The sequence below is a fragment of the Lissotriton vulgaris genome, chromosome 9 (genome assembly GCF_964263255.1).
Source record: "Lissotriton vulgaris chromosome 9, aLisVul1.2, whole genome shotgun sequence".
Lineage (NCBI taxonomy): Eukaryota > Metazoa > Chordata > Amphibia > Caudata > Salamandridae > Lissotriton > Lissotriton vulgaris.
Genome location: NC_141697.1, coordinates 619,069,496 through 619,095,588, shown reverse-complemented (window position 1 = coordinate 619,095,588; position 26,093 = coordinate 619,069,496). Strand labels below are relative to the sequence as shown.

At 50.0% G+C, this 26,093-nt stretch overlaps 1 protein-coding gene across 5 annotated transcripts in view; it reads right to left on the bottom strand.

The window, feature by feature from the left end:
- The window catches only part of AKT2 (AKT serine/threonine kinase 2), a 644,724-nt gene that overhangs the window by 462,573 nt on the left and 156,058 nt on the right, over positions 1-26,093 (bottom strand). For 4 of the 5 annotated variants that reach the window (XM_086938260.1, XM_086938262.1, XM_086938264.1 and 1 more), the window contains one exon: positions 23,951-24,071. In XM_086938260.1, coding sequence (XP_086794386.1) covers positions 23,951-23,996 — 46 coding nt within the window. In that variant the 5' untranslated portion in view covers positions 23,997-24,071. Of the gene's footprint in view, positions 1-23,950; positions 24,100-26,093 lie in introns of all 5 variants that reach the window. The other variant, XM_086938261.1, reaches the window with a different exon arrangement.

The following is a 26,093-nucleotide window of genomic DNA, read 5'->3' as shown; positions in this document are numbered from 1 at the left end:
GGTGGGCTTGCAATAAAGATGTCGTGCAGTCTTGGCGATCGTCGGTCCCTCGAGGTCTCGTCGCACTCACGGTTCTCAGCTTTGCTGTAGAGGTGAGTAGAGGTCAGAGGTGCCAGGGAAGCCGGGTCTCGTCGTGCTGGGTCGTCGGATTCGTGATGAAGGACTTGCAGCAGACCGCAGTGTTCTTTAGGATGGTGCCTGCGGATGCAGGGTGACTACTCCTTAGCCACAAGGGAGAATCTTGAAGAAGAAATCGTGAAGTCCTTTCGAAGAAAGTGGTATCTTGATTCCAAAGATGATCTAATTTTAACAGGGGGCCCGCTCCCATCTTTATACTAAAAAAGGGGGCTGACCCGGTGACTAGGTCCTGCCTATGGGTGGGACTAGGTGGGGGGTGGTTACACCCCTCAGCCATGCCGGACTTCCCCAGGCCAGGGGCTGGTGTGCCCCTGGAACTGGTTCAGACCGGCCTATGCGTAGTGAGCACCGGGGTGCCACTCAGCAGTCACCTTCCTGTAAAGCCCTGCCTACCCAGGATACACAAAACCATGTCTGGGACGGTGCTAGCACCGCCCCTGACAGGAAACCCTTTGTCCAGGCTCCCCTCGCTGGAAGGACTCCCAGCTGTAGGGGGTCAGACTCGTGTCTGTGGTGGCAGCATCCATTTTGTGGAGCTGAGGCTTCAGTTAACTTTAACCGGGGTTCACAGTTACATACATGTCGTGTCCCTCTAGAAGGGTGGAATGCTAACCCCGTCGCCAGAATTGGCGAGGGGTTAGTATTCCAATTCGTATGACACCTTACTCGACATGTTTTGATAAAGCAATACCAAAGATAGCATTTAACCGCGAGGATTATAATGCACTTAAGAGTATATGGTATGCGATATCATGGAACAGCTATTAGGACTTGATTCCGCAAGCTGCAGACAGGCTCAGCTCATGCCAGAGCACCATCTCACACGATTCCAAGCACTCTGCCTTCAGGATTGTCAAGGCCTGCCATAGGAGTGACTGATAGGAATCTGTGTGTCCATTTTAGGGTTAGGTATAGGTATACTACACCTACAGCAAAGGGTGATTACACGACTTTGCCCCAGCTGTCATGCAGCCAGTTGTGTCAAATTTAGGAGGCCAGCCAGGGGTGGCACAATACGTGCTGCAGCCCCTGGTAGCCCTGGGTACACCTATGCCCTGAGTTACAGGGTCTGATAAGGTGGCCCAGTACCAATTGGTAGATGCACCTAGGGTACATGAGGTAATTTAGAAAGAGAACAGCCAGGCTGTGGGTCTGATTGGCAGGCCCACAGCCAGAGAAAGTCGTAAACCAGTGAAACAAAAGCAAAAAATCTGGGTGATCATAGGATTGCAGACCCTACTCTCCTACATCTGGTAACACAGTTGTATGCAGGACACAATCCACCTAGAAATGGACTGCTTAGAGGTCGCAAGACCCGTCCTGACTGATCCGTAATTGATAAACAATTGGTCTGACCTACGAATATCTTTAGTCTTATCCAGATAAAATTTCAACACCCTCCGAACATCCAGGGAATGTAAGGACCTTTCCGCTGGAGATGAAGGATTCTGAAAAAACGTAGGCAAAGTTATAGTTTGATTGACATGAAAGTCAAAAATAACCTTGGGAAGAAACTTAGGGTGAGTACGCATAACAACCTTAGCAGCATGAAATACAGTATAAGGTTCATTACAACATAACGCCTGAATTTCACTCACCCTGCGGGCCGATGTAATGGCCATGAGGAACGCCGCCTTCCAGGACAGGTGCTGCAACGAAGCCTTATGAATGGGTTCAAAAGGCTCCTTCATCAATCTGGACAGCACCACATTCAATTCCCATGAAGGCGAAGGAAGCCTGACAGGAGGGAACACTTTCTTCAAGCCTTCCAAAAAGTCTTTGATCACAGGGATCTGAAAGAAGGAAGTCTGTGAAGGGCTTTTCCTGTAGGCAGTCAATGCAGCGAGATGAACCCTAATAGAGTGAACATTAAGGCCAGATCGCGCCAAATGTAGAAGGTAGGGAAGGATGACATCTTCCTTGCACGTCGTAGGATCGAAGTTCCTGGACACACACCAGATACAAAACCTCTTCCACTTGTAAGCGTATGACGTCCGAGTGGAGGGCCTCTTAGACTCCTTCAGTATGTCCATGCAATCATCTGGTAGATTCAAATGGCCATATTGCACTACCTCAGGAGCCATGCCGCCAAACTCAAGGATGAGAGGTTGGGGTGCACCATCTGCCCCCCGAACTTCGTGAGAAGGTCCGGCCTGCACGGCAACCGAATGTGTGGAAGGAGGGACCGGTGTAGAAGGTCCGTGAACCACCACTGTCTGGGCCATTCCGGGGCAATCAGGATCATTCGTGCCCTGGACCGGGACAGCTTGATGAGAACCGCCGGAATCAGAGGGATGGGCGGAAAAGAGTAAACAAAGCTGTTCGACCAGTTCATCCAGAGTGCATTCCCCAGCGTCCCTTGCTGGTAGTACCTGGAGGCGAAGTCTCGGCATTTGCTGTTTTCGGCGGTGGCGAACAGATCTACGTCTGGAGTCCCCCACCTTGCGAAGACTTTTCCTAGCACGTCGTCGTTTATGACCCACTCGTGGTTTTCCTGAATCAGCCTGCTCATTGCGTCCGCCTGAACATTCTGCACACCTGGCAGATGGGTAGCCGTTATCGTCAATCCTCTTGCCAGAAGCCAGTGCCAGATCGTCTGCGCCTCCCGAGACAGGGTGCGCGATCTCGACCCCCCCTGCTTGTTGAGGTAATACATCGTGGTCGTATTGTCCGTCTGTACAAGCAGAGAGTTGGTCCGGAAGGACGGATGAAAGGCCTTCAGCGCCAAGTGAACAGCTCTGAGTTCCAGGAAATTGATGTGATACGTGGACTCCGTCTGAGACCACGTACCTTGGATCTGTAAGTCCCCCGAATGCGCTCCCCAGCCCTGGAGAGAAGCATCCGTCACGATCGTCTGAGTAGGAATGTCCTTGTGGAAGGGAACTCCTCTGAGGAGATTCTCCGCTGAACACCACCACGTCAGAGACTGAAGAGCATGCAGAGACAGTCGTATCTTGTCGTCCCAAGATCCTCTCCTCTGGTCCCATTGGTCCTCCAGGCACTCCTGCAGAGGTCTCATGTGTAGTAGTGCATGAGGAGTGAGGAAGATACAAGAGGCCATCGACCCCAGTAGAGAAGACACCGTCCTCACTGTTGTAGATGGAGCGGTCATAAGAGCCTAAGCCTTCCGAAGGATCGATCTCCGTCGCTCCTCCGAAGGAGACACGCTTGCTGACAGCGTATCGATGGTGGCCCCCAAGTAATGAATACATTGGACCGGGATCGGGACAGACTTGGACATGTTGATGTGCAACCCCAACTTGTTCAAGAGAACGCACGTCTTCCGGAAGTCCGCTTGGGCTTCTGAGAAGGAGGAGGCCTTGATCAACCAATCGTCCAGGTACGGGTAGACAAACACCTTGCCTTTCCTTAGGTGTGCCGCTACCACTGCCATGCACTTCGAGAATGTCCTGGGTGCAGACTTCAGTCCGAAAGGCAGCACCGTGTATTGGTAATGATTGGTGCCGACTTGGAACCGCAGAAACTTCCTGTGCTTGTGCGCGATGGGCACATGGAAGTACGCATCTTGAAGGTCTATGGCACAAAGCCAGTCCCCCTGTTGCAACTGAGGATAAATCTGATGCAACGACAGCATGCAAAACTTTTCTCTGCGAATCCACTTGTTTGCCTGCCGCAAGTCCAGAATGGGCCTGAACTCGTTCTTGTCCTTTTTGCGAACCAAAAAGAACCGGGAGTACAGACCTCTTCCTCTTTGAGACAGAGGTACGTCTTCTATCGCCCTTTTCCTTAACAGAATATCGGCCTCCGCCTGGAGCTCGCGTAGTTGATACTGCGAGCTGACCGGAGGGATCGCCGGAGGAGGGCTGATGAACCGAAGACTGTATCCATTGCAAACAATATTCAGCACTCACTTGTCCTGAGTAATTTTTCTCCACTCTGCCAGAAAAGATTGAGCGCTTCCCACCACCGGAGTGGGTAACGGATGACGGGGAAGTAACCGCTCAGGGTCGAGACCCGGCCGGGCCCTTGTTCGCGGTAGATGGCTGCTGTCCACCTCTACCCCTCTGACGTTTTTGGAAAGGTCTTCGGAACTGCTGCTGTTGTTGCTGCTGCTGTTGTCCCGAAGACTGTCCTCTTCCTTTCCCTTGCGAGCCGAACCGCGGCTGGAACTGGCGGTAGGGTTTCTTGTCCTTGGGCTTCTCCAAGCCCACCGCCGTCAGGGTTTCTGCCTCGGCCTTCATCCGGGCCATCTCGTCATCTGCGTGTTTACCGAAGAGCGTGTCCCCGGAAAACAGTAGGTTGGCCACTCGCTGTTGCGCCTCAGGCTTGAGAGACGTAAGCCTGAGCCATGCATGGCGGCGCTGGTTGATACCGTGGCAGTAGCCATGCGCAGCCAACAAGGAGATATCCGCCGCGGCACTGATGGCCTGGTTCGAGACCAGCATCCCCTCCTTGACAATTTCCATGAAGTCCTCCCTCCTGTCACGCGGCACAAGGTCCGCGAACTTCTCCATGGAATCCCAAAGCGCACGGTCATATCGTCCCAGTAATGCCAAGTCGCTGGAAGCCTTCATTGTCGTGGAAGAAGTCCCACACGCCTTCCTGCCCGCCGAATCAATCCAGCGGCTCTCCTTGTCCGGAGGCACGGTGGAGGACGGGGAGGTAGAATGCTGTTTTCTGGTCGCCGTAACTATTACTGAGTCGGGGACCGGGTCCATCCTCAGGAAGGCAGGGTCTGAGTCCGGCGCCCTGTACTTCTTCAAAAGTCTAGACGGGCGGCCTTCACCACCGCCGGTGTAAGAAAAAGTTCTTGTGCCGGTTCAACCAGTCCCGGAACCAAGGGCAACAGAGGGCGAGACAGGTGCTTTTTGTGCAAAGTCTCGAATATCACGGACGTCGTAGGTGTAGGAGCCGTCACCGTGATACCCAACTTCGCGGCCCCCCTCAGGAGAACCTCCTGGAACGTACCGATGTCATCGATAGGAGACACCCTAGTCTCCGGTGAATCGGACAAAGAAGGGGAATAGGAGCGGGTCCTAGAGGACGTATCGGTCCTGGATCTGTGTCTCCTACGGTGCCGTCTGGAACGGGTGGAGGACCTGTGCCTACTTCTCGATCGTTCCCTCCGTCTGGAGCGAGACTTCGATCTCCTGGGCCTCGGCCGGTCCACCGGCTTCTCCGGGGTGGCCGACTTGGGCTTACGTGGTTCCTTAGACTTCGGAGTCTTCTTAGGAGGGGTCGGGAGATCGGGCAACGAGACCGACCTCGGCGGAACCGGAGGCGGCTTTTCAGGCAGAGGAGGCAAAGGAGGAGGGGTAGGAGTCCTCGGACGCGGGCCTCTAGGTAGCGGAGGAGGAGGAGGAGGAACGGACTTCTTTGGAGTATACACCTCCGAGTACACCGATCCCGGTGACCCACCATCCTTCCCGGGCTGAGGAGAGCCCCCCTCAGCCCTAGGCCGCGTAGTATGATCCTTCGACGCCACCGACAGGTGTTCAGGCGTCGACCGTCGGCATCACGACGTCGAGCGACCCTTCGGCGTCGACCGTCTCCTCCTTTTCGGCGTCGAACGGCTGCCGTGTCTCGACGTCGACCCGGACCACCTCGACGACGACCCTCTGTGTCTTGACGGCGATCTCTTGCGCCTCGACGGCGATCGCCTCGACGGCGATCGCCTCGACGTCGCCTTGGAGCGTCTCGACGTCGACCTCGACCTCCTACGCCTCGACGGCGAACGCCTCCGTCTCGCAGGCGAGTGCTTCTGCGTCGACGGCGGGCTCGACGACGAGAATCCCCTCGACGACGATGACGCCTTGTGTCTTGACGGCGATCGACGGTATCGCCTCGCGGCGAGCGTCGACGCCGATCCTGTCGACGCCGAGATCTCGACGTCGACGACGACGAAGACAGCGACGATGACAAAGTCTCTGCATTCGACGGCGGCCTATGCAGATCCCTCAACGTCGACGGGCGACGTTTTCTCGACCCAGAGCCCTGGGGAAATGGGGAGCCGGCCTTGGACTTCCCCCTCGACGTCTTGGTGGGTGCCACCGACCCAGACGGAGAATGGGGACGTGTGCTGGGCTTCCTGCCCCCGGGGAGCCCCCCAGGGGCCTCAGCATGGGCAGATGAAGCCCCTCCAGACCCACCTTGCGTCTTCTGTCTTCTTTCTTCTAGTCCCTGAAGCCTGATTTTCAGTCTGTCCTTCAGGGTCCTGCCAGAGAAGCCCTGGCAGATTTCACACTCCTCAGGGATGTGGGAAGCGGGAAGGCAGAGGATACAGACCTCAAGGGGGTCTGTCTTGGCCTTCTTCCTGGAGCACTCAGGGCATTTGTCGAATAATGCAGGCATTATGGACAATAAAAGGGTGCAAAAAACCAAGAAGAAAGTCACCAAAGTACTTGAAAAGTACACAAAATCGAATTCAGTGAAAAAACACCAACAAAACCCTTGAAAAGGGAGAGCTCAATGCTCCAGGGTCCTGCTAGCAGGAGCCGGAAAAAAGAACTAAAAGTAAGGGAGACCTGCAAGGCATTCTGGGATACTGTGAAGTTCTGGAAAGTTCTCTTAAAGGCACAGTATCCTATTCTGAGCCACATAATGGCAGCCTATGGGGCTTGTCTGTCCATGCCTTCCTCTCTATCTTCCAGAGGGGTTTGTACTGAAGACAAAGGAAATCTGGACAGGCTTTGCTGTTTTTGTGGATTTTTGGTGGAATTTCTAGCTGAAGTACTGGACAGTGTAGCCTTTTATAGGCTGCATTATATGTCTTTAAATTCTCTCTTAAGTGTCTGTGCAGTTTCTGCATTTTTTCGACACTTTAGAGATTATTTTTGATTGCTCCGGGGTCCACGCACATGGGCGGGACTATTCACTAGATTATGACTATACACAGAGATCCCCTACTACAGAAGGGGGTGCGTCAGTTCCTTACTGGCTGGGAAGGGGGTGCGCCAGTTCCTTACTGGCAGGGAAGGGGGTGCGTCAGTTCCTTACTGGCAGGGAAGGGGGTGCGTCAGTTCCTTACTGGCAGGGAAGGGGGTGCGTCCGTTCCTTACTAGCAGGGAAGGTGGTGCGTCCGTTCCTTACTAGCAGGGAAGGTGGTGCGTCCGTTCCTTACTAGCAGGGAAGGTGGTGCGTCCGTTCCTTACTAGCAGGGAAGGTGGTGCGTCCGTTCCTTACTAGCAGGGAAGGTGGTGCGTCCGTTCCTTACTAGCAGGGAAGGTGGTGCGTCCGTTCCTTACTAGCAGGGAAGGTGGTGCGTCTGTTTCCGGACCCGTGGCCTCAGTCCCTTACTATGGTGCAGTGTCGATGAAGAATCTGCAACCAGGGACAATGCGTTGAAAATACGGATGTGCTCCATCAATGCAATAGCAGCGAGGCAAGTGCAAGTTGGAGCAGGTGCCATGGAAGTCAGTGCCACTGTGCTCGAGACCCAAGCTGCAGTGACTTTTTTTACACGTTGCAATGGCACTCTGAGGCCTGCAGTGAAAGCAGTGGTCGATGCTTCAAGTGTGAACCGAGCCTCGGAGCAGGCAGTGGCAATATGGCGATCTTGTACAGTGGTGCGTCAAGAAAACAGGTGCTGGGAGTCGATGCATGGATTTCTCTTGAAGATGACCAGGTTACACTTCCAAGGGCCTAGAAACTGGATTTGGCACCACTTAGCACATCAGGACTTTCAGCAGAAGAACCCAGGCGCTGGCAGGTGAAGTCTTCGATGGCCCTGAGACTTCTTAACAGGAGGCAAGTGAACACACAAGCCCTTGGAGAACCTGGAAAGCAGGATGTAGAAAGCAAAGTCCAGTCTTTTCGCTCCCAGGACAGAAGCAGCAAGCCAGCACAACAACGCAGCATGCAGAGTGGCAGTCCCTCCTACAGCACCCAGCTCTTTTTCCTGGTAGAATGTCCTCAGTCCAGAAGTGTTCTGATTTTAGGCCTCCAGACACACTAAAGACGGGGGTGGAGACAGCTTTGTGTGAGGACAGGCACAGCCCTGTTCAGGTGTCATTTGGGTAGATTGAGTCTCTACCAGAAAGAGCGTTACCAAAGGTAACCTGTTCTTCTTAGAGAGACTTCTAGCAGCAGATTCCTCTCTCCTTTTGAATAGGTACAAAAGAAGTAGGTAAGGAACGTAGACCAAGGACAGACAAACCAGCAAGTCCTGCAGGACCGAGCAGGCGAAGTGCCATTCCAAGCAGACTTGGCTGTTTAAACAATAGTGGTTTACATAAAAAGGGGTGACCCTGTGTCCCTCAGAACCTGGGTAAACGTGGTTAAATACAAAGGTGGTTCTGTTGGGTAATGAGAATTACTTTGAAAAAGGCTAGGTAAGCTCAATACACATTGAAATAACCTCTCTGAAAACAAGGACCTAGAAAGAAAGTCTTTATATTTGTAAAAAGCAAACACGATACATCAGAATTACTTCATTCTGTGATGCCAAAGGTTTCCAAACATGGTAGAACCGTTAGGAACATGTGTGAGGAATGTGACTGTTGGTGAATAAAGTGATCAGTGCATTAAATCCAGTGACACATATATACAAATTATACATAAAGGAATAAGATGGCCAGAGTGTTAAATTGATCTCCAAGGAGACAGGGGGTACATGTACATGCTCCTGGAGTATCTGGACCAGTAGTAAGTGTCGGCGTTTCGACCCTGATGCGCCCCAGTTGGTGGTCGCGGCGGGTCTTTCTTAAGACACGGGAGGATCTACGCGCCGGACTTTCGTTTCTGACTGCTTCCCATCACCACGGGGTTTGACCTTTTGGCTATCCACCAGGCTGAGATTCTTCCACCTGCTCCCCATACTGTCCCCTCCCTTGTCTTAAGAAAGATCACCTATCTTGGATTTATTGATGAGAATACTTCACTCCAGTTCTGTAGTAGGGGTATCTCTGTTATAGTCATAATCTAGTTAATATTCCCGCTCATGTGCGTGGACCCCGGCAATCAAAATAATCTCTTAAATTGTCAAGAAATGCAGAACTGCAAGACACTTAAGAGAGAATTAAAGACAAATAATGCAGCCTATATCCACAGGCTACACAGTCCAGTACTTCAACTAGAAATTCCACCAAAAACACCACACACAATATAACCTGCCCAGTTTCTTCCATAGAGAAACTTGCCTCTACCAGTAAAAGCCTCTGGAATGATAGAGAGGAAGGCATGGACAGACAAGCCCCATAGGCAGCCATTATGTGGCTTACAATAGGATACTGTGCTTTTAAGAGAACTTTCCAGAACTTTCTCCCAGTATCCCAGAATGCAGTGCAGGTCCCTTTTACTTTCAGTTCTTTTTTAAGGCGTAGCACGCCAGACCTGTAGCATTCCTTGCATGAATATCTTTCTCCACCGGGGAGGAGGGCGGGCGCTTATGACTATAACAGAGATTCCCCTACTACAGAACTGGAGTTACAGGACAGAAACTACTCCTTCTGTAGTAGGGGATCTCTGTGTATAGTCATAATCTAGTGAATAGAATGGCAAGCCCATCCCCACACCAAAGCGGCGGTGGAGAGAAGAAAATCAACACCACTATTGTGCGAACAAATTCCGCAGCGAAGCCTGTCCAACCTGAGCATCCGCCCTGGCATCAGTGTCCAGGCAGTAATGCTTAGCAAAGGTATGAACCGACTTCCAAGTGGCCGCCTTGCAGATCTCTGCAATCGGAACATTACGGAGTAAAGCTGTTGTGGCAGCTTTCCCCCTGGTGGAATGAGCCTTAGGCTTACCCCCTAAGGTCTTATTAGCTTTTTGGTAACAACTGTATGCAGGACACAATCCACCTAGAGATGGACTGCTTAGAGGTAGCAAGACCGGTCCTGACCGATCCATAATTGACAAATAATTGGTCTGACCTACGAATATCTTTGGTCTTATCCAGATAAAATTTCAACACCCTTCTAACATCCAGGGAATGCAGAGACATTTCCGCTGGAGATGAAGGATTTTGAAAAAACGTAGGCAAAGTTATAGTCTGGTTGACATGAAAATCAGAAATAACCTTGGGAAGAAATTTAGGGTGAGTACGCATAACCTTAGCAGCATGAAATACAGTATAAGGTTCTTGGCAACACAACGCCTGAATTTCACTCACCCTGCGGGCCGATGTAATGGCCACGAGGAACGCCACCTTCCAGGAAAGGTGCTGCAACGAAGCCTTACGAATAGGATACAAAACCTCTTCCACTTGTAAGCATAGGAAGTCCGAGTGGAAGGTCTCTTAGACTCCTTCAGTATGTCCATGCAATCTTCGGGCAGATTAAGATGGCCATATTGCACTATCTCAGGAGCCATGCAGCCAAACTCAAAGACGAGAGGTTGGGGTGCAACATCTGCCCCCCGAACTTCGTGAGAAGGTCCGGCCTGCACGGCAGCCGAATGTGAGGAAGGAGAGACCGGTGAAGCAAGTCCGTGAACCACCACTGTCTGGGCCATTCCGGGGCGATCAGGATCATCATGCTTGTTGAGGTAATACATCGTGGTGGTATTGTCTGTCTGTACAAGCAGAGAGTTGGTCCGGAAGGACGGAAGAAAGGCCTTTAGTGCCAAGTGAACAGCTCTGAGTTCCAGGAAATTGATGCGATACGTGGCCTCCAACGGGGACCACGTTCCTTGAATCTGTAGACTTCCGGAATGCGCTCCCCACCCTTGGAGAGAAGCATCCGTCACGACAGTCTGCGTGGGAATATCCTTGTGGAAGGGAACCCCTCTGAGGAGATTCTGCGCCGAACACCACCACTTCAGGGACTGAAGAGCATGCAGAGACAGTCGTATCTTGTCGTCCCAAGATCCTTTCCTCTGATCCCACTTGTCCTCCAAGCACTCCTGCAGCGGTCTCATATGCAGCCGCGCGTGTGGCGTCAGGAAGATACAAGAGGCCATCGATCCCAGTAGAGAAGACACCGTCCTCACTGTTGTAGATGGAGTGGTCATAAGAGCCTGAGCCTTCCGAAGGAGTGATAATCGTCGCTCCTCCGAAGGAGACACGCTTGTTGACAGCGTATTGATGGAGGCTCCCAAGTACTGTATGCATTGGACTGGAGTCGGGACAGACTTGGACATGTTGACGTGCAACCCCAGTTTGTTCAAGAGAACGCATGTCTTCTGGAAGTGTGCTCGCGCTTCCGAGAAGGAGGATGCCTTGATCAACCAATCGTCCAGGTACGGGTAGACAAACACCTTGTTCTTCCTCAGGTGTGCCATTACAACAGCCATGCAGTTCGAGAACGTTCTCGGCGCACACTTTAGTACGAATGGGAGTACTGAGTATCGATAATGATTGGCGCCGACTTGGAACCGCAGGAACTTCCTGCGTTTGTGAGCAATGGGCACATGGAAGTAAGCATCCTGTAGATCTATAGCACATAGCCAGTCTCCTTGTTGCAACTGAGGATAAATCTGATGCAACAACAGCATGCAAAGCTTTTCCCTGCGAATCCATCTGTTTGCCTGTCGCAAGTCCAGAATGGGCCTGAACTCGTTCTTGTCCTTCGTGCGAACCAGGAAGAACCGGGAGTACAGACCTCTTCCTCTCTGAGACAGAGGTACGTCTTCTATCGCCCTTTTCCTTAACAAGATATCTGCCTCCTCCTGGAGCTCCTGCAGTTGATACTGCAAACTGACTGGAGGGATTGATGGAGGCGGGCTGGTGAACCGAAGACTATCCATTGCAAACAATATTCAGCACCCACTTGTCCTGAGTAATTTTTCTCCACTCTGCCAGAAAAAATTGAATGCTTCCCCCTACCGGAGTGGGTAACAGATCCGGGGGAAGTAGGTTCCTAGGGCCTAGACCCAGCGTGGCCCTTGGTCGGAACGATTTCTTTGTGTCTTTAGGCTTCTCCAGACCCACAGCCGTGAGTGTTTTGGCCTCCGCCTTCATGCGGGCCATTTCGTCATCCGCATGTTTCCCAAAGAGGGTTTCGCCAGAGAATGGAAGGTTGGCCACCCTCTGCTGCACGTCTGGTTTCAGTGACGTAAGGCATAGCCAGGCATGTCGTCTCTGGTTAATTCCATGGCAAAAGCCATGTGCCGCTAATAGGGATGAATCTGCCGAAGCGCTGATAATCTGATTAGCTACCAGCATCCCCTCATTTAGCACTTCCAGGAAATCCTCCGGTTTTTCACGAGGTAAGTGCTCTGCAAACTGCTGAAGAGATTCCCAGAGGGAGCGGTCGTAGCGACCCAAAAGAGCTGTGGCACTTGCAGCCTTCATGGAGATCGCCGATGTTCCACACATCTTCCTTCCCGCTGAATCTATCCGCTTAGATTCTTTGTCGGGGGGGGACAGTGGATAACTGGGTGGTGGCATGCTGTTTGCGGGCCGCCGTCACAATCACCGAATCCGGAGGAGGGTCTACCCGAAGAAAAGCCGGGTCCGAATCAGGAGCCCGGTACTTCTTCTGCAACCTCGCTGGTGCTGCCCTAGTCACCGCAGGGGTGAGGAAAAGGTCCTTGGCCGGGTTCTCCAGACCCGGCACCAAAGGAAGTAGTGGACGAGACAGGTGTTTCTGGTGCAGTGTCTCGAAGATGACTGATGTCTTAGGCGTGGGCACCGTCAAGGATATGCCCAATTTGGCAGCGCCTCGCAGAAGGACATAATGGAACGCCACCAAGTCATCAACCGGAGAGACACGTATCTGGTGATCCTGACAACGTCGGGGAGAAGTCCCTGGTTCCTGAGGACCTCGTGCGTGAGCGAGATCTGTGCCTCCTATGGCGATGTCTCGACCGCGTGGACGACCTGTTACGCGATCGCTCCCTCCTCCGGGAACGAGAGCGTGACCTCCCTGTCCGTGGGCGCTCCGCAGGTTTCCTTGGGGGCGTCTTCCGCAGCTTATCCTGGGGACGAAGTTTTGGAGTCCCCTTAGGCAGAGTAGGGAGAAGCGGTAGCGACACCGATCTCGGTGGAGGGACAGGGGGTATCACCGGCAGAGGGGCGGGCCCATGCGGCGGAAGCTGTGGTGGTTGCTGTCCTGATGGTAGAGGAGGCTTGACGGGAGGATTCCCCTTCGGTATAGGAGGAGGCGGAGGAGGAGACCTTCGCTGGGGTGGCGTATATACCACCGAGTACACCGAGCCCGGTGACTTCTTCGGAGGAGGGGACTGCGAATCAGCCCCTCCAGTACATGATCGCCGCCTCCGGCGGCCTCCATCAGACCCAGCGTGACTTCTTGCGACAGAATCCCTTCTGCGCCGCTTCGGGAAGTGCGAACGACTCCTCGACGCTGACCTCTTTCTCCACGACTCCGAACGACGTTGTTCCGGTGTCGGATGTCGCCTCCGTGACTCAGGTGTCGAACGTCGCCGCCGCGACGCCGAACTATCCTTCCTCGACGTCGAACGCCGCATCCGCGACGTCGACCGATCCCTTTTCGACGACGAACGTCGACTCCTCCTCGACGCCGTCCTCTTCCTCGAGGTCTTCGACGCCTAAGATCCCCTCGACTGCGACCGTCTTCTCGACGGCGACCGCCTTCTCGACGGCGAACGGCGTTGTCGTCTCGACGGCGGGCGCCGACGCCTGTCTGTCCTCCCTCGACGCCGATGGCTCGACGCTGACGACGATAAAGACACCATCGACGGTGGGCTCGACTGCGGCCGAACCAGACCCTCGACGGCGACCTCTCACGCCTTCTCGACCCGGAGCCCCGGGGAGAAGGGGAACACACCGTCGTCATCCCTCTCGACGCCGTCGACGAGGCAATAGATGCCGGCGGACACTGGGACCGTTTGCTGGTCTTCCTGCCCCTGGGGAGACCCTCAGAGGCCTCAGCAGAGGCAGGGGGAACCTTCCCACCCTGCCCAGACCCACCTGCAGCCTGCAGCCGTCTCTCCTCAAGGCCTTGAAGCCTAATCTTCAGTCTTTCCCTGAGGGTTCTAGCTGAAAGGTGCTGGCAGATGTCGCAGTCTTCAGGGACATGTGCCTCAGGGAGACAGATAATGCAGACCTCATGTGGATCACTCTTGGCCTTCTTCCGTTCACACACTGGGTATTTGTCGAAGAGAGCAGGCATTTTAGAGCCCTAAAAGCCTGAACAAACACACAGGAGAGAAGAAAAGCACCAAGGAATATATATCACAAACACTTTTTATAAAAAAAGTGAACAAAATCCAATAAACCCTTGAAAAAGGGGAGAGCTCAATGCCAGGGTCCTGTTAGCAGGAGCCGGAAAAAAGAACTGAAAGTAAAAGGTACCTGCACTGCATTCTGGGATACTGGGAGAAAGTTCTGGAAAGTTCTCTTAAAGGCACAGTATCCTATTGTAAGCCACATAATGGCAGCCTATGGGGCTTGTCTGTCCATGCCTTCCTCTCTATCATTCCAGAGGCTTTTACTGGTAGAGGCAAGTTTCTCCATGGAAGAAACTGGGCAGGTTGTATTGTGTGTGGTGTTTTTGGTGGAATTTCTAGTTGAAGTACTGGACAGTGTAGCCTGTGGATATAGGCTGCATTATTTGTCTTTAATTCTCTCTTAAGTGTCTTGCAGTTCTGCATTTCTTGAAAACTTAAGAGATTATTTTTGATTGCCGGGGTCCACGCACATGAGCGGGACTATTCACTACATTATGACTATACACAGAGATCCCCTACTACAGAACTATCACTTTCTCCTCTCGGATCTGGACATGGTTGGAGAGGTCCATTTGATGTTCGGCTCACTGGGACTATAGATCCCACTGCAGACCCCGAATATGCCACCAGGCGTGCTCGACCAGCAGGATGCAGAATGCCATCTGTCCCAGCAGCCCCAGAGTCGACTCTTACTGAAATCCAAGACTGAGGCTGAAAGATCGGAATCATAGCCTGAATGTCCTGGACTTTTTCCTGGAAAAAAAATGCACAAAGCAGAACTGTGTTCCAAATCGCGGATGAAAGGGCGCATCTGAGAAGAAGTTAGGTGTAACTTTAGCATGTTGATAGTGAACCCCAAAGATGGCAGGAGGTTTACCATCCTCTGGAGGTGGGTGATGACTGCCTGGGACAAGCCCATTTTAAATTTTCCATCATCAAGGTAGGGGGAAGACTGGCACCCCTGACCTTTAAAGGTGTGCTGCCACCACGGGGCGCTGGTGAGAACAAAGAGGAGGACAGCAAACTGAAAAGGTTCCTCTCTACTATGAACAGCAGGTAGACGCTGATGAGCCAGCAGGATGGCAATATGAAAATAGGCATCATGCGGGTCCAACACCATCATCTAGTTTCCAGGGTCTAGGGTAGACCAGACCTGGCCCAGGGTGAGCATTTTGTGGATAGAGAACCTGAGAGGACAGAGATCTAGACTAGATAAAAAACCTTTGTCCTTCTTGGGCACCAGAAAGTAGCAGTGTAGACAAGTGCCTCTTTTAACATGGTTAGCCCCCACTTTTTTGCCTGATGGTGGATGTAGTTTTGAACTGTAAGTACACTAGGCCCCTGCTAACCAGGTTCCAAGTGCCAGATCTCCTTCCCCAAAAAATGTACCACGATTGGCACAACTCCTATTTCTCCAGTAAATCGCAGTAAATGGTGCCCTTGGTACCCAGGGCATGGGGACAGGAGAAGGCCCTCTAGGCAACCCCTCGCCCGGACCAGGCAGTGCTGCTATTGCAGGCTGCATGTCCAGGTGCAGGACAACCCGAAGTGTTGACATGGCACCGAGCCCCGAGTGTCATAACACCATTACACTGCATACAATGTAGTTAAGTCAGCCGTGCTGAAGGCCTTTCGCCTTAAGGCAAGCTGCACTATATCGTATGTGGGGCATATCAGCATGAGCAAATATGCCCCTACAATGTCCAGTCCATTCTGGGTGTTGTAAGTGAACAGGGAAGCCATAAAGAGCACATGGGCTGGATACTGGTCAGCACAAGTTTCTTAGCTCCATGATAGCTTCACTGATTTCTAAGATGTTTGGTATTTAACACCTTGTCTTAATAAATCCTTGCCGATACCAATATTGGATTTACTAATAAATTCACACAGGAGACCCTTCTAGAGGTTCCCCAGAAACCTACTAATCACTGGTGTTTTCCCTGGCTAGTTTTAGCCAGCCTGCCATCACCAGACAGGTTTCCTGACCTCTGGGTAGAGCCAGAGCTCTCTGGATCCAGAGACAATGCCTTCTCTGGGCGGTGGTGATCACACCTTCCCCTCAGCAGGATCTGCCTCAGCAGGAACTTTAAAGGACATGGCGCCTCTGAACCATGTCCCCAGCCCTCTGCTTTTAGAAGCAGATGGCGACCCACCCAGTCCTGCTCCACTTTCATTGGGAGGACTGATGGGAAAATTAGATAAAGTGGGAACCCACTTTTCACTATCCGCCATCTTGAGGATGGGGACAGTAGCCTATTGAGAGTCAGGGTATGGCCACACTCCTACGTGGGGAGAGCAAGTGAGGGTGCATGCACCCTACAGGTAGGCAGCACATTGGCTCTACCTAGCCCCCTCTGAAAACACCCCTAAATTTAGTATTTCTTTGGCTCCCCAAGAACTGGACTTCAGATTCGACGGACGAAAATAAGGCGACAGAAGAAGACCGCTGACGAACCAGAAACTGATCCCTGCTGCCATTTGAACCGCAAAAACCTTGCCAGCTGCAGACTGACTCGACAACGGGACTGGCTGTCCCTCCCGAAACCTGCAAGGCCTCCAAGAAAATTCTGTAGTCCTTCCAGACTTCGCAAATTGCCACAAACCTCCCTTTGGGCTACAAGCTCTAGTCCAAGACAACCGCTGGTAAAGAACCATGGTGGTTGAGGACCGGCACTTGTGTCCACGCGACTCACAACTGTAAAGAAACTTCACAGCAAGCCTCCATCACCTCGAAGGATCGCTCAGCACAGCGAATGACGCTGGACGTAGCCCCATTCTTGAGAGCATGTACTCTGTACCCTCCTGCTGGTGGCCCCAAAGGCAGAAGCAGCAACGTTGGCACGACTGCATCTCCTCCGTGACAGTCTGCCCTGCAACCCACCTGTCGCCCAACCGCTGCCGGTGAACTCCGACATCCAGCACTCACAACTTCTGATACTACTGCTATGTGCGCATCCCCGCTCCTGCTGAACTAGAGTCCTGGGCCTCTAAAGACCTTCATCCAGCCAGTGATGAAGACCTCCAACCATGCCAGGTAGCGTGGGCCTCCAAAAGTCTTGGGCAGAGTCCTCGTTCCAGCGACCACAAGAATAAGTGCATCGGCAGGACTCCATCATACAAGACTAAACCTTCATCCCAGCAACCTACAACTACTGGGGTTGGTGGTGCTTCTACAGAACTACTGTGACATGCTTCCGGCGAACGCGGCGGTAACTGTGTAGGCAGCCTACCATTAAAGCTATATGCCTCCCAGGCTTCCTCCGCTGACCGCAATGGCCAATGATTAACGTATCGACCGCAGTGTAACTAAATACTGAAAGTACTACATACTTTGAACTGCATTGCCTTTTATTTCGAATATTACAGTCCACAAAGTATTGCTTGAAGTATTTTAAAACTGCACAAAGTATAACTCCGATTTGAAGTCTTGCTTCTCAAAACATATATAAAGAAACTTGCTCTTTTTATACAAAATTTGTCACAAATGTATTGTCGAGTGTGTCTCATTTATGGCCTCTGAGTACAACAAATGCTTAACACTGTCCTGTGATAAGCCTAACTGCTCGCCCACCCTTCCCCAAAAAAAGAGTTAGCATTATCTTCTTGATTCCTCCATCTTCCTCTGGAGCTACCTCACACTCTCCACATAGTGCACTTCATTTTAGTACAATGTACAGAGAGGCAGTGTAATAACAACCATGTACTACTTTGGGTGCTCAAAACTTCTCTATAGGCCCTTTGGCCAAAAAGGTTTGCACCTCCTGCTGAAAAATGGAGAGATGGTCTTCTGTTAGTCATTGGATGGATGGTGGCAGGTGCGGTGGGGAGGAAAGGAAGGATAAGGCAAAGGCTTTGCAAACAATTTGGAGGACCTACTTGTCCGATGTGATCACTTGCCAACCCAGATAGAATGAGTGGACTCTGGATCCCACAGGTGGCTGTGGCCCAGTACGGGTACACTAAAGGGCTTTGCAAGTGGGGCTATGTGGATGGGTGTGGCAGACTGAGCAACACATTGACCTTAGCACGACAGCCTCTTCCACAAAACTGCTGAGTTCCCTGTTGAGGCAGGCCAACAGGCTGACGATAGAGAATGCCTCATTTGATGCCACGAAAGGAACATTAGAAATGTTACTGAAGAGGCTGGGTGTAAAGGCCCAGAGCACAAGAGGCGACCCTACTCTCCTTAAAATGTTCACAAGCACAATCAGTCTTCTCACCGAAAAGGAGAGTCTCATCGAATGGCATGTCCAAGGAGGACTGGACATCGCTTGAGAATCTTGGTTGAACGCAGCTTTGCCAGGCGAAGGATAGCAACACTGGTGCCTATGGACCGTCTGACGGAGTCTGCTGTGTCCAAGCCACAACCAATCATGAACTTAGCGCATCTCAACCACCCTCAACGGCCAATGGCAGAACACATCGATGGTCTTCAGGAACACATGGAAGGACTTGCGCCACCACATCCCAGAGGACAGGAGTATAGCAGCCTAGTATGAAGGAAGCATTAATGGACCGAAGGGCCAAACTGATAGATTAGAAGAGGAGTTTACCGAATGTTTCCACACGCTTTGACACCCTGTTAGGAGGAGGGGTAGGAAAAGTAATGTGATTGATCTGGCTGGTGGAGGCTTGAACCACAAGGCTTTCAGGAGAAGGGTGCTGTGACAAAAAGGCTGGATTACCTGGGGAGAAGAGTGATGGCTTCTGGCAAGCGGCTGGTTAACAGGCAGGGCCAGTACAAGGCTTAACCAAGCCCCAAGTAGGGTGTCTGCCAAGGCTTCATTAAAAAGGTAGGAGAGGCTCAGACGCAGTGTGGCCAGGCTGCAGGTCTTCAGTCAGGAAGTAAGTTTTCACTTCCATAGTTGGGAGCTGGAGGTCAAGGACCAGGACCTCAGCTACCATGTGCATAACCATGGCGTAGGACGCAAATTCTACTGTCAATCAATCAGGTGGGTTAAAGTGCGCTACTCACCAGTGAGGGTCTCAAGGCGTGGGGGGGGGGGGGGGGGAGGGGGGTGCAGCTCCGGTTCAGCCATGTGGCATGACAAGGAGAGGATAAAAGGGTTGACACAGGGAGGAGTCTACCTACTAACATCTTGCAAATTCTTATTCCAGTGGTCATCAGCATAAGCCTGAGAGAACTACTCATCAGAGAGCAGAATACTTGGTCAGATTCAGTTGAGGCATCAGTCGAATTCAAACAGACATAGGAAAGGACAATTGAGAGGTGAAGTTGGCATCCGCATCTCCATTTCCGGGCTCGAAGCGGGTAAGGCCACTGGGGCGGCACTGGCACTGGAGACGAAAGCAGGGTACAGAGGATCAAGCTGGCTCTAAGAGCAAACCCGCTTGCGGTAACACAGGTGGGTATGCCTCACAGCTCTATGGGGCCCACAGACAAGCCAGATTGAGTCTGTAAAAAACTGGAGCATGACCTAGCCCTGGAAACTCTGTTGGGTCGGAACCAGCTGCACAATCAGCTTCCAAGTTGGCTGTCTACAGGAATGGGAACATTGGCATGATGGAAAAGAACTCTGCCTCAACAATTAATGTTTCTTATGCTTACCTGAGGATTTGGAGTGCAACGAAGACAGACCTCAAGAGCGGTTCCACAGACTCCGGGTTTGGGACCAAGCTTTTGACTTGGAACCAGCAATGCGTCTTCCTGTGCATTGATGAGGTAAAGTTTGCCTCCCGTTCCCTGATGGCCTATGGGTTCATTGATAAGCAGTTGTGGCCCACCCCATACACAACAGGCCAACCTAGTGGGGGACCTGACACCGACATCTCTTTGGAGGCATGAAACCTGCTATCCTGAGGACCATTATAAGTGCATATTCACAGCCTTCTCGGACCCAAATTTAAGGTGTTCTCAATTTTCTACATGATCGGAGCTTGAATCGCTGTTTTTTGGCAGAGACTGTTATTATGCCGATTATCTGTTTATCCACCTAAATACAGCAAAACAGGTAGAAGCCTCCTTAGTTATCTGCAGCTTCAGGGTTCGCCTCTCATCCAACCAGAAGCCAAAGTTATTTACCTTAGAGGACGAATCCGGAAGACTACCCAGAGCCTCTGGACAGTGCAGAGGCCCCCATGATTGGGGAGTTTGTCCCCAGAACCCTGACCCAAGTCTTCTCACCTTTTAGCTTGAGTGAGTTTGCATTCATCTATGTGGAGATCCTGCTCACGCCTAAGTTTAGGGTACCAGTGCTATTTCCTCTGTGTAGACGACAAAGCAAAGATGATCTGTCTCTCTTCTTCATATGAGAACAACTTTAGACAGCAGCTTTCAACCACCTTGCCTCAATTAATGTAGAAAACCAGCCCTTGCCATGCATTCTGGGAAATGTTGTGACTCTATCCAGCATCTCCTCTAAGCAGATTTCCCCCCTACACCAGATGAGTTAGCTCTTTGAACACTGAAGGTGCACTGGTATGGACTGTAAATGGTTTGCTGCCCTACTGCCAAGTATGGGGCACCAAACTAAAGCATCAGTGTGCTAAATGAGCTCAGAGACTCAGACATATCAAGACGCAATTTGTAAGCCCTCACGGAGGGACAGCCCAAGATCCATATACAAGCACTGGAGAGCTAAATGGTGTCCCTGCCTGTCACATGGCGACATTCCCACACTCGAATAAAGATTGCTTTGTTTATTCTCATTAGTAGGACACCCCTCAATCCAATCTATCACATGAGCCATCGGAAGACCACCACCTTCTGTGGTGAATTTCCTTTGCACTGAAGGTATTGAAGCAAAGGAACATCACAACCTTCAGTGGTCTGGATGCAGAAGTAGGGTCCTCAAGACGCATGGAAAATGTTACTTACCCAGAAAGCCTCTGTTTGTGGCACGTAGTGCTGTAGATTAACATTCTGTGCATACCTTTCATCTAGTGTTGGGCTTGGATGTGTGCAAGTTGTTTTTCTTTTGAAGAAGTCTTTCGGGTCAGGAGGTACTGTGACACCTCCTCTTGCTATTAATGTGCACAGTCATTGAGACTCCATTGGTTTTCTTGATCATTTATTACAAGCAATGGGCCAGCAGCATGCTCTTGTGCATGCTAGCCAAGTCCAGAAGCTCTAATAGGTCTTTTGTTATCCTTGGGCGTCCTTGTCGGGCCATGACAAATCAACTCATCCAAAAAGGTCAGACCCTGGTCTGCCTCATACAGTAACAAGATCTGCTCACCTTGGATGTGGAGCCATAGAGTCAGGAGATATCCAGATTTCTGAGGTGTTTAAGTTTCTAAGTACCAACAACCCCAACCCTAAACTAAGAGACATAGTAATATTTCACTGCACCATAACTATTAAATGTGCACCCCGAGACATCTGAATTCACTGTAAAAGAATGTTAAGTTCTTTCTTCACAGGCATTCATACTGGTTGTATAGTCCATTTTCTAGATGATCGCAATATGCTTATAATGTTCATGTTTAAAAGATAATTGCAATAAAGTACAATGTTAGCCAATTAGGGATTGTAACCCTCCTATAATGTAAATAACATAGGACCCCACTGCTGAAAGTTCCATTATTAATGTGTATTTCAACTGGTCGATTTCTAGTTTAGCTGTACAAATATTTCTATATAAATTAAATATTAATATGTTGTTTAGGGACAGAGAACTCTGGAGAGGCCAGATACCATAGTTACCACAACTGTGAAAACTGTGTTATGGCACCTGAATAAATGGCCCACACCCCACAGTCTGTGGTCAGCTCTGATTGAAGTACTGTCTGGAAGCGATATATAGTCCTTGGTAGAAAAACGAGATGCCTGCCATCACTATGGAACCAGAGTAAGCAAGTATTTCAGACACTGGTTACAACAAGACTGAAATGTACATAATAGAAGATTTAAATCGACTTAATTGGCTCCCTGCAAAAACATGAAGTGTCGCACCAGTTATGAATGACCCGACACCAAGTGCCATCATTTGGAAATATAAGCTGGCCCTGTCAGTCAAGAACTAAGTTCAGTTCTGGTTTGGCAAGGCTCTCTACATCACTGCAAAGTAAAAGACCAACCAGAAAACGTGGTTTCTTTCCTTAGGGTAAGGATCAGACTTCAAGACTGAGGAAAACAAGTTTGGTGTGGCTTACGAGAAAGAAAAGAATAAGGTACAGTGTTGTGTGGTGTGAACTCTTGTCTGAATGCATCTGAAGAACAAGGCCAAGTTTCTACAAGCACTGATGTGAAGACTACACCCTGAAGAGAAAGAAGTATGCCCAAGATCAAAGTGTTAATTTCTTTGGCCAGCATTGCCAAGAAGTTTCTCTTGGTGCATCTCTGCTGGTTTCCAACAAAGACCCTCACTGCATCAGACCATGACCACACTGTGCGACAGAATAGTGAAGAGCCCGTTTGGAACAATCACTGCACTGCACTGCAAATGCTACCTCCATGCTTTGTCTCAAATAAGAGGTGTCATGCGACTCCCATGCTTTCCGTTGCATAGCCTTCCTCATCATCAAATTAACTGCAAAGGCTGCAGCAATGACACCATAACAAGGCGGCTGAACATCCTTCTGTGCATTTCCAGCCATTGGGCCATATGTTCCGATGAGATAGGAATCGCTGTCCCTCATGCTGCGCATGGAAACCAGCTCGGTCGACAGCCTGCCCTTGATGTGAAGCCTCAAAAACAAGCTCCAAGTTGGAGCTCGTGCTTAGGGACCAAGGGCTGTGTTCCAGCATTGCAGAAGCCTCCACCGCCTATCATGGCATCCACTGCTCAAAGAAACAAAATAACACAAAGAGACACAGAAATTGCCCACAGGCCAGAAATTCAGCACCTATGCGCAAATAGGTTAGAACACAAATGGCATGTTTCCTGCGCCTAAACCATGGTTTGCCGAGCTTAAACTAGCCGCCAAGCTCATGGGACACCTATTCGGGTAAAAATACTTTATCTGTAGCACCACTGCATTCTCACTCAACCATTTAATCCAAATGCAAATAAAATCTTATTTCATTGACAAATGAGCAAAGCCTGAAAACGGAATTTATTGAATCCTTTTCCAGTGTAGAGTGCCATATTCTCTACATTTGCATAGCCATCCAACATTAAGCCTTAGCTGCTGGGCCTCACTACTGCTTTCGCCTACAATGAGGGGCTTCGTTAAAAAGGAAATATATATGTAATATTATTCAAGACTATGTTGACATCTGCCATCCGCGTCATCCGATAGACAATGAAAAAGGTGGATATGAGAGCAGAAAGTACGGAAGACAACTGGGAGTTAGACGAGTGCAGGCACGTTGGGAAAAAGTGTCCATTTCTGATAGCAAACAACAACGATGAACCAAAAAATCATCACACGTTAACTGCAAACAGCGTCATTTCCATGTCCAGGTTAATTAACTAAAGAACATAGAACTGCTGCACCCGGTCTGCCTCTTTTTTCAGGCGTGCAAAGTCTCGAGGAGTAAAACATTCCCTGCAGGCTTTACAAGGACTCGTGTTTCTTCCGCCACTGTGTGTAAATTAGGAATTCTGGGAATCCTCGAGGTCAAAGGGTCAAGTGACACATCTTTGTGTTTCATGTCCAGGATGAGCCACAGTGGAATGTGCCCGCCATAGGACGCCTTCTCATGCTTTTGGTATTTTCCAGCCAGCAGTACCTCTGTAATTGGGTAAAAGTATCTGCTCGGGGGCAAAGCAAACAACGTTCTCCAAAACAGGCTCCACACACCGCACCTCACACTGCTAATCCTCAACTCTTCAGGAGAAAAAGTTCACCTGCTTACCTCGCTTCTGCAGCCAGCCTTCCTTTACAACCGACACCTCGTTCATAGTGAAACCTCAGTGTTCCAGCTCCCTTGGCTAGATCCACAAATGGGCTCCTCTCAAAAAGCCAGGAAGTGACGTCTGCAAAAAAGAAAAAAAGCCACAGGACCTTGGTTTAGTTTTTCGATTGTAAAATAAAATATCAATACTGGGATTATGAATTTTACATAGAAGCTTTAATGCGATGTGAAAGGCGATATAAACAAGCACGGACAAAGCCAGTAGGTATAGGATTAGAAAGAATGCTATTCATATTTATTTACTGCAACCAAATAAAATGCGGAGGAACATAGCGAAAAAAATATATATTTTTTTTAAATAGGGTGGCCAGGCCAGCTGCCTAGGCACATCAGCCCTGGCACTAAAGAGCATTCATTTTCAAATGGCTGTGCAGGTGTAATCCAGCCAAATACCATCCTTCAGTACAAGAATATAGTGGGTTAGGTGCGCTGGCCCATTCGCCATGCTATATGTTGTGGTGGTGGGAAACAAAATGTATATAATACTTGAATAGACCAATAGACTGAGGGCTGACCTAAAGCCCCCCTATATGTATTTTTATTAGGGTTTATTTTGGAGAAGCAGGACGCTAGCAAAACAGCTGAAGCCTAGGACACACAAATTATTATGCACGGAAAATGGCTGCCAAGGGCGCAGGAGAAGATGAAAAAGCCTCTATAGGTTTTTATTATGCTCTTGCATGTATACCAAGCACTGCAGCACACAATCTATTAAACTATGCAAGCGAACAAAACCCACAGCAGAAAAGTCCACTACTCCAACGGCTCGAGCATATAGTGTGGCACAAAAAAAGGCTCTAAATAACCATGAAATATTCCCCGCGATATAAAAACACCAAATGCAAAATCATACCACACGCATAATTGGACAGTAGTTCAATATGAAAAATGTACAGTATTCTGCAAGTGTAAAATATGAAAAACGTAGTCTACCACGTGGCATAATCACTGAGAAAATGGCTCAGTCATCTTGGTATGAGGAAGTCCCATGAGCTTTCCTCTTCAAAGTTAATAATTAGTATTATTATGCATTCTTTTGCCACGGACGCGAAGTATCATCTAGGTTTAGTAGCAACAATTGTTCCCTGGGTTATATTCATTCATTATAAGGATACATTCATGGTCATTGGTTATTATTAGGTACTTTGAAGCAAATAAACAAAAACTGTGAAAAAGAAATGTATACATTTCGCCAGAATAATGACAATAAATGTAATTTAAAAACTGTGAAAGAGGGGAAAGTTGCGGGTGACGATTGGGTGGTGCACTGATGACGCTGCGAAGACAGGTGCTCAATAAATTGTACAAAGTTATTGGAGACGACTATTCAACACGGCTGAAAAGAGAACATTTCTGGCTGTTTAAAGCAGGATTCATCTGGGTTCAATAAATATCCGGTTTGTGTAGGGATGTAAATGAATGTCACAGGCAGTCAAAGGAATTCTATCAATATTTCGGCACTTGAGTCCCAGCACCACGCGTCACCTACAGAAAGGACGGGAAATAATGGGTACACCTTATGTACACGGTAAATGCTTTCCGTGCAAGCCCAGCACAGTCGCAATATATTTCCATCAGTGTTGTCTGTCCACTATAGCAAGTTTCGAGGCCGGAGATGCACTGTGGGCTTCCTCATCAGACACCTTCACAAGGACCCACGCTCTGCTGTTTTTGCTCCTTCCTCACCGGTCTATTCAGTCAGTCAGCCTAGCTCCCAACTCCTTGTCCTCCACCAACATGATCTGTGGGGATATCCTAAGGATTATCAATTAGCTGCACACGGTCCAATGTCTACATGTCCCTGCTTGCTATCATAATCCAAATGCATGTAATCAACATCTCATAGACGGACAACACCCAGCTCATCGGATCCCTCTCCAACACAACACCCAGGACCAACTTTACCTTCAGCATGTCCAAATGAGACAGATGCTTGGAGACCAACTGCTGAAAAGTACCACTTATTGTCAGTGTCCAGTTTGAGACAGAGAAATCCCGCTATGAAACTCCACCTTGTGGCCAGAGGATGTCACCCCCAACACCCTGCCAGGCCTCCCAAACAAAAAACATGCGGATAGTGTTG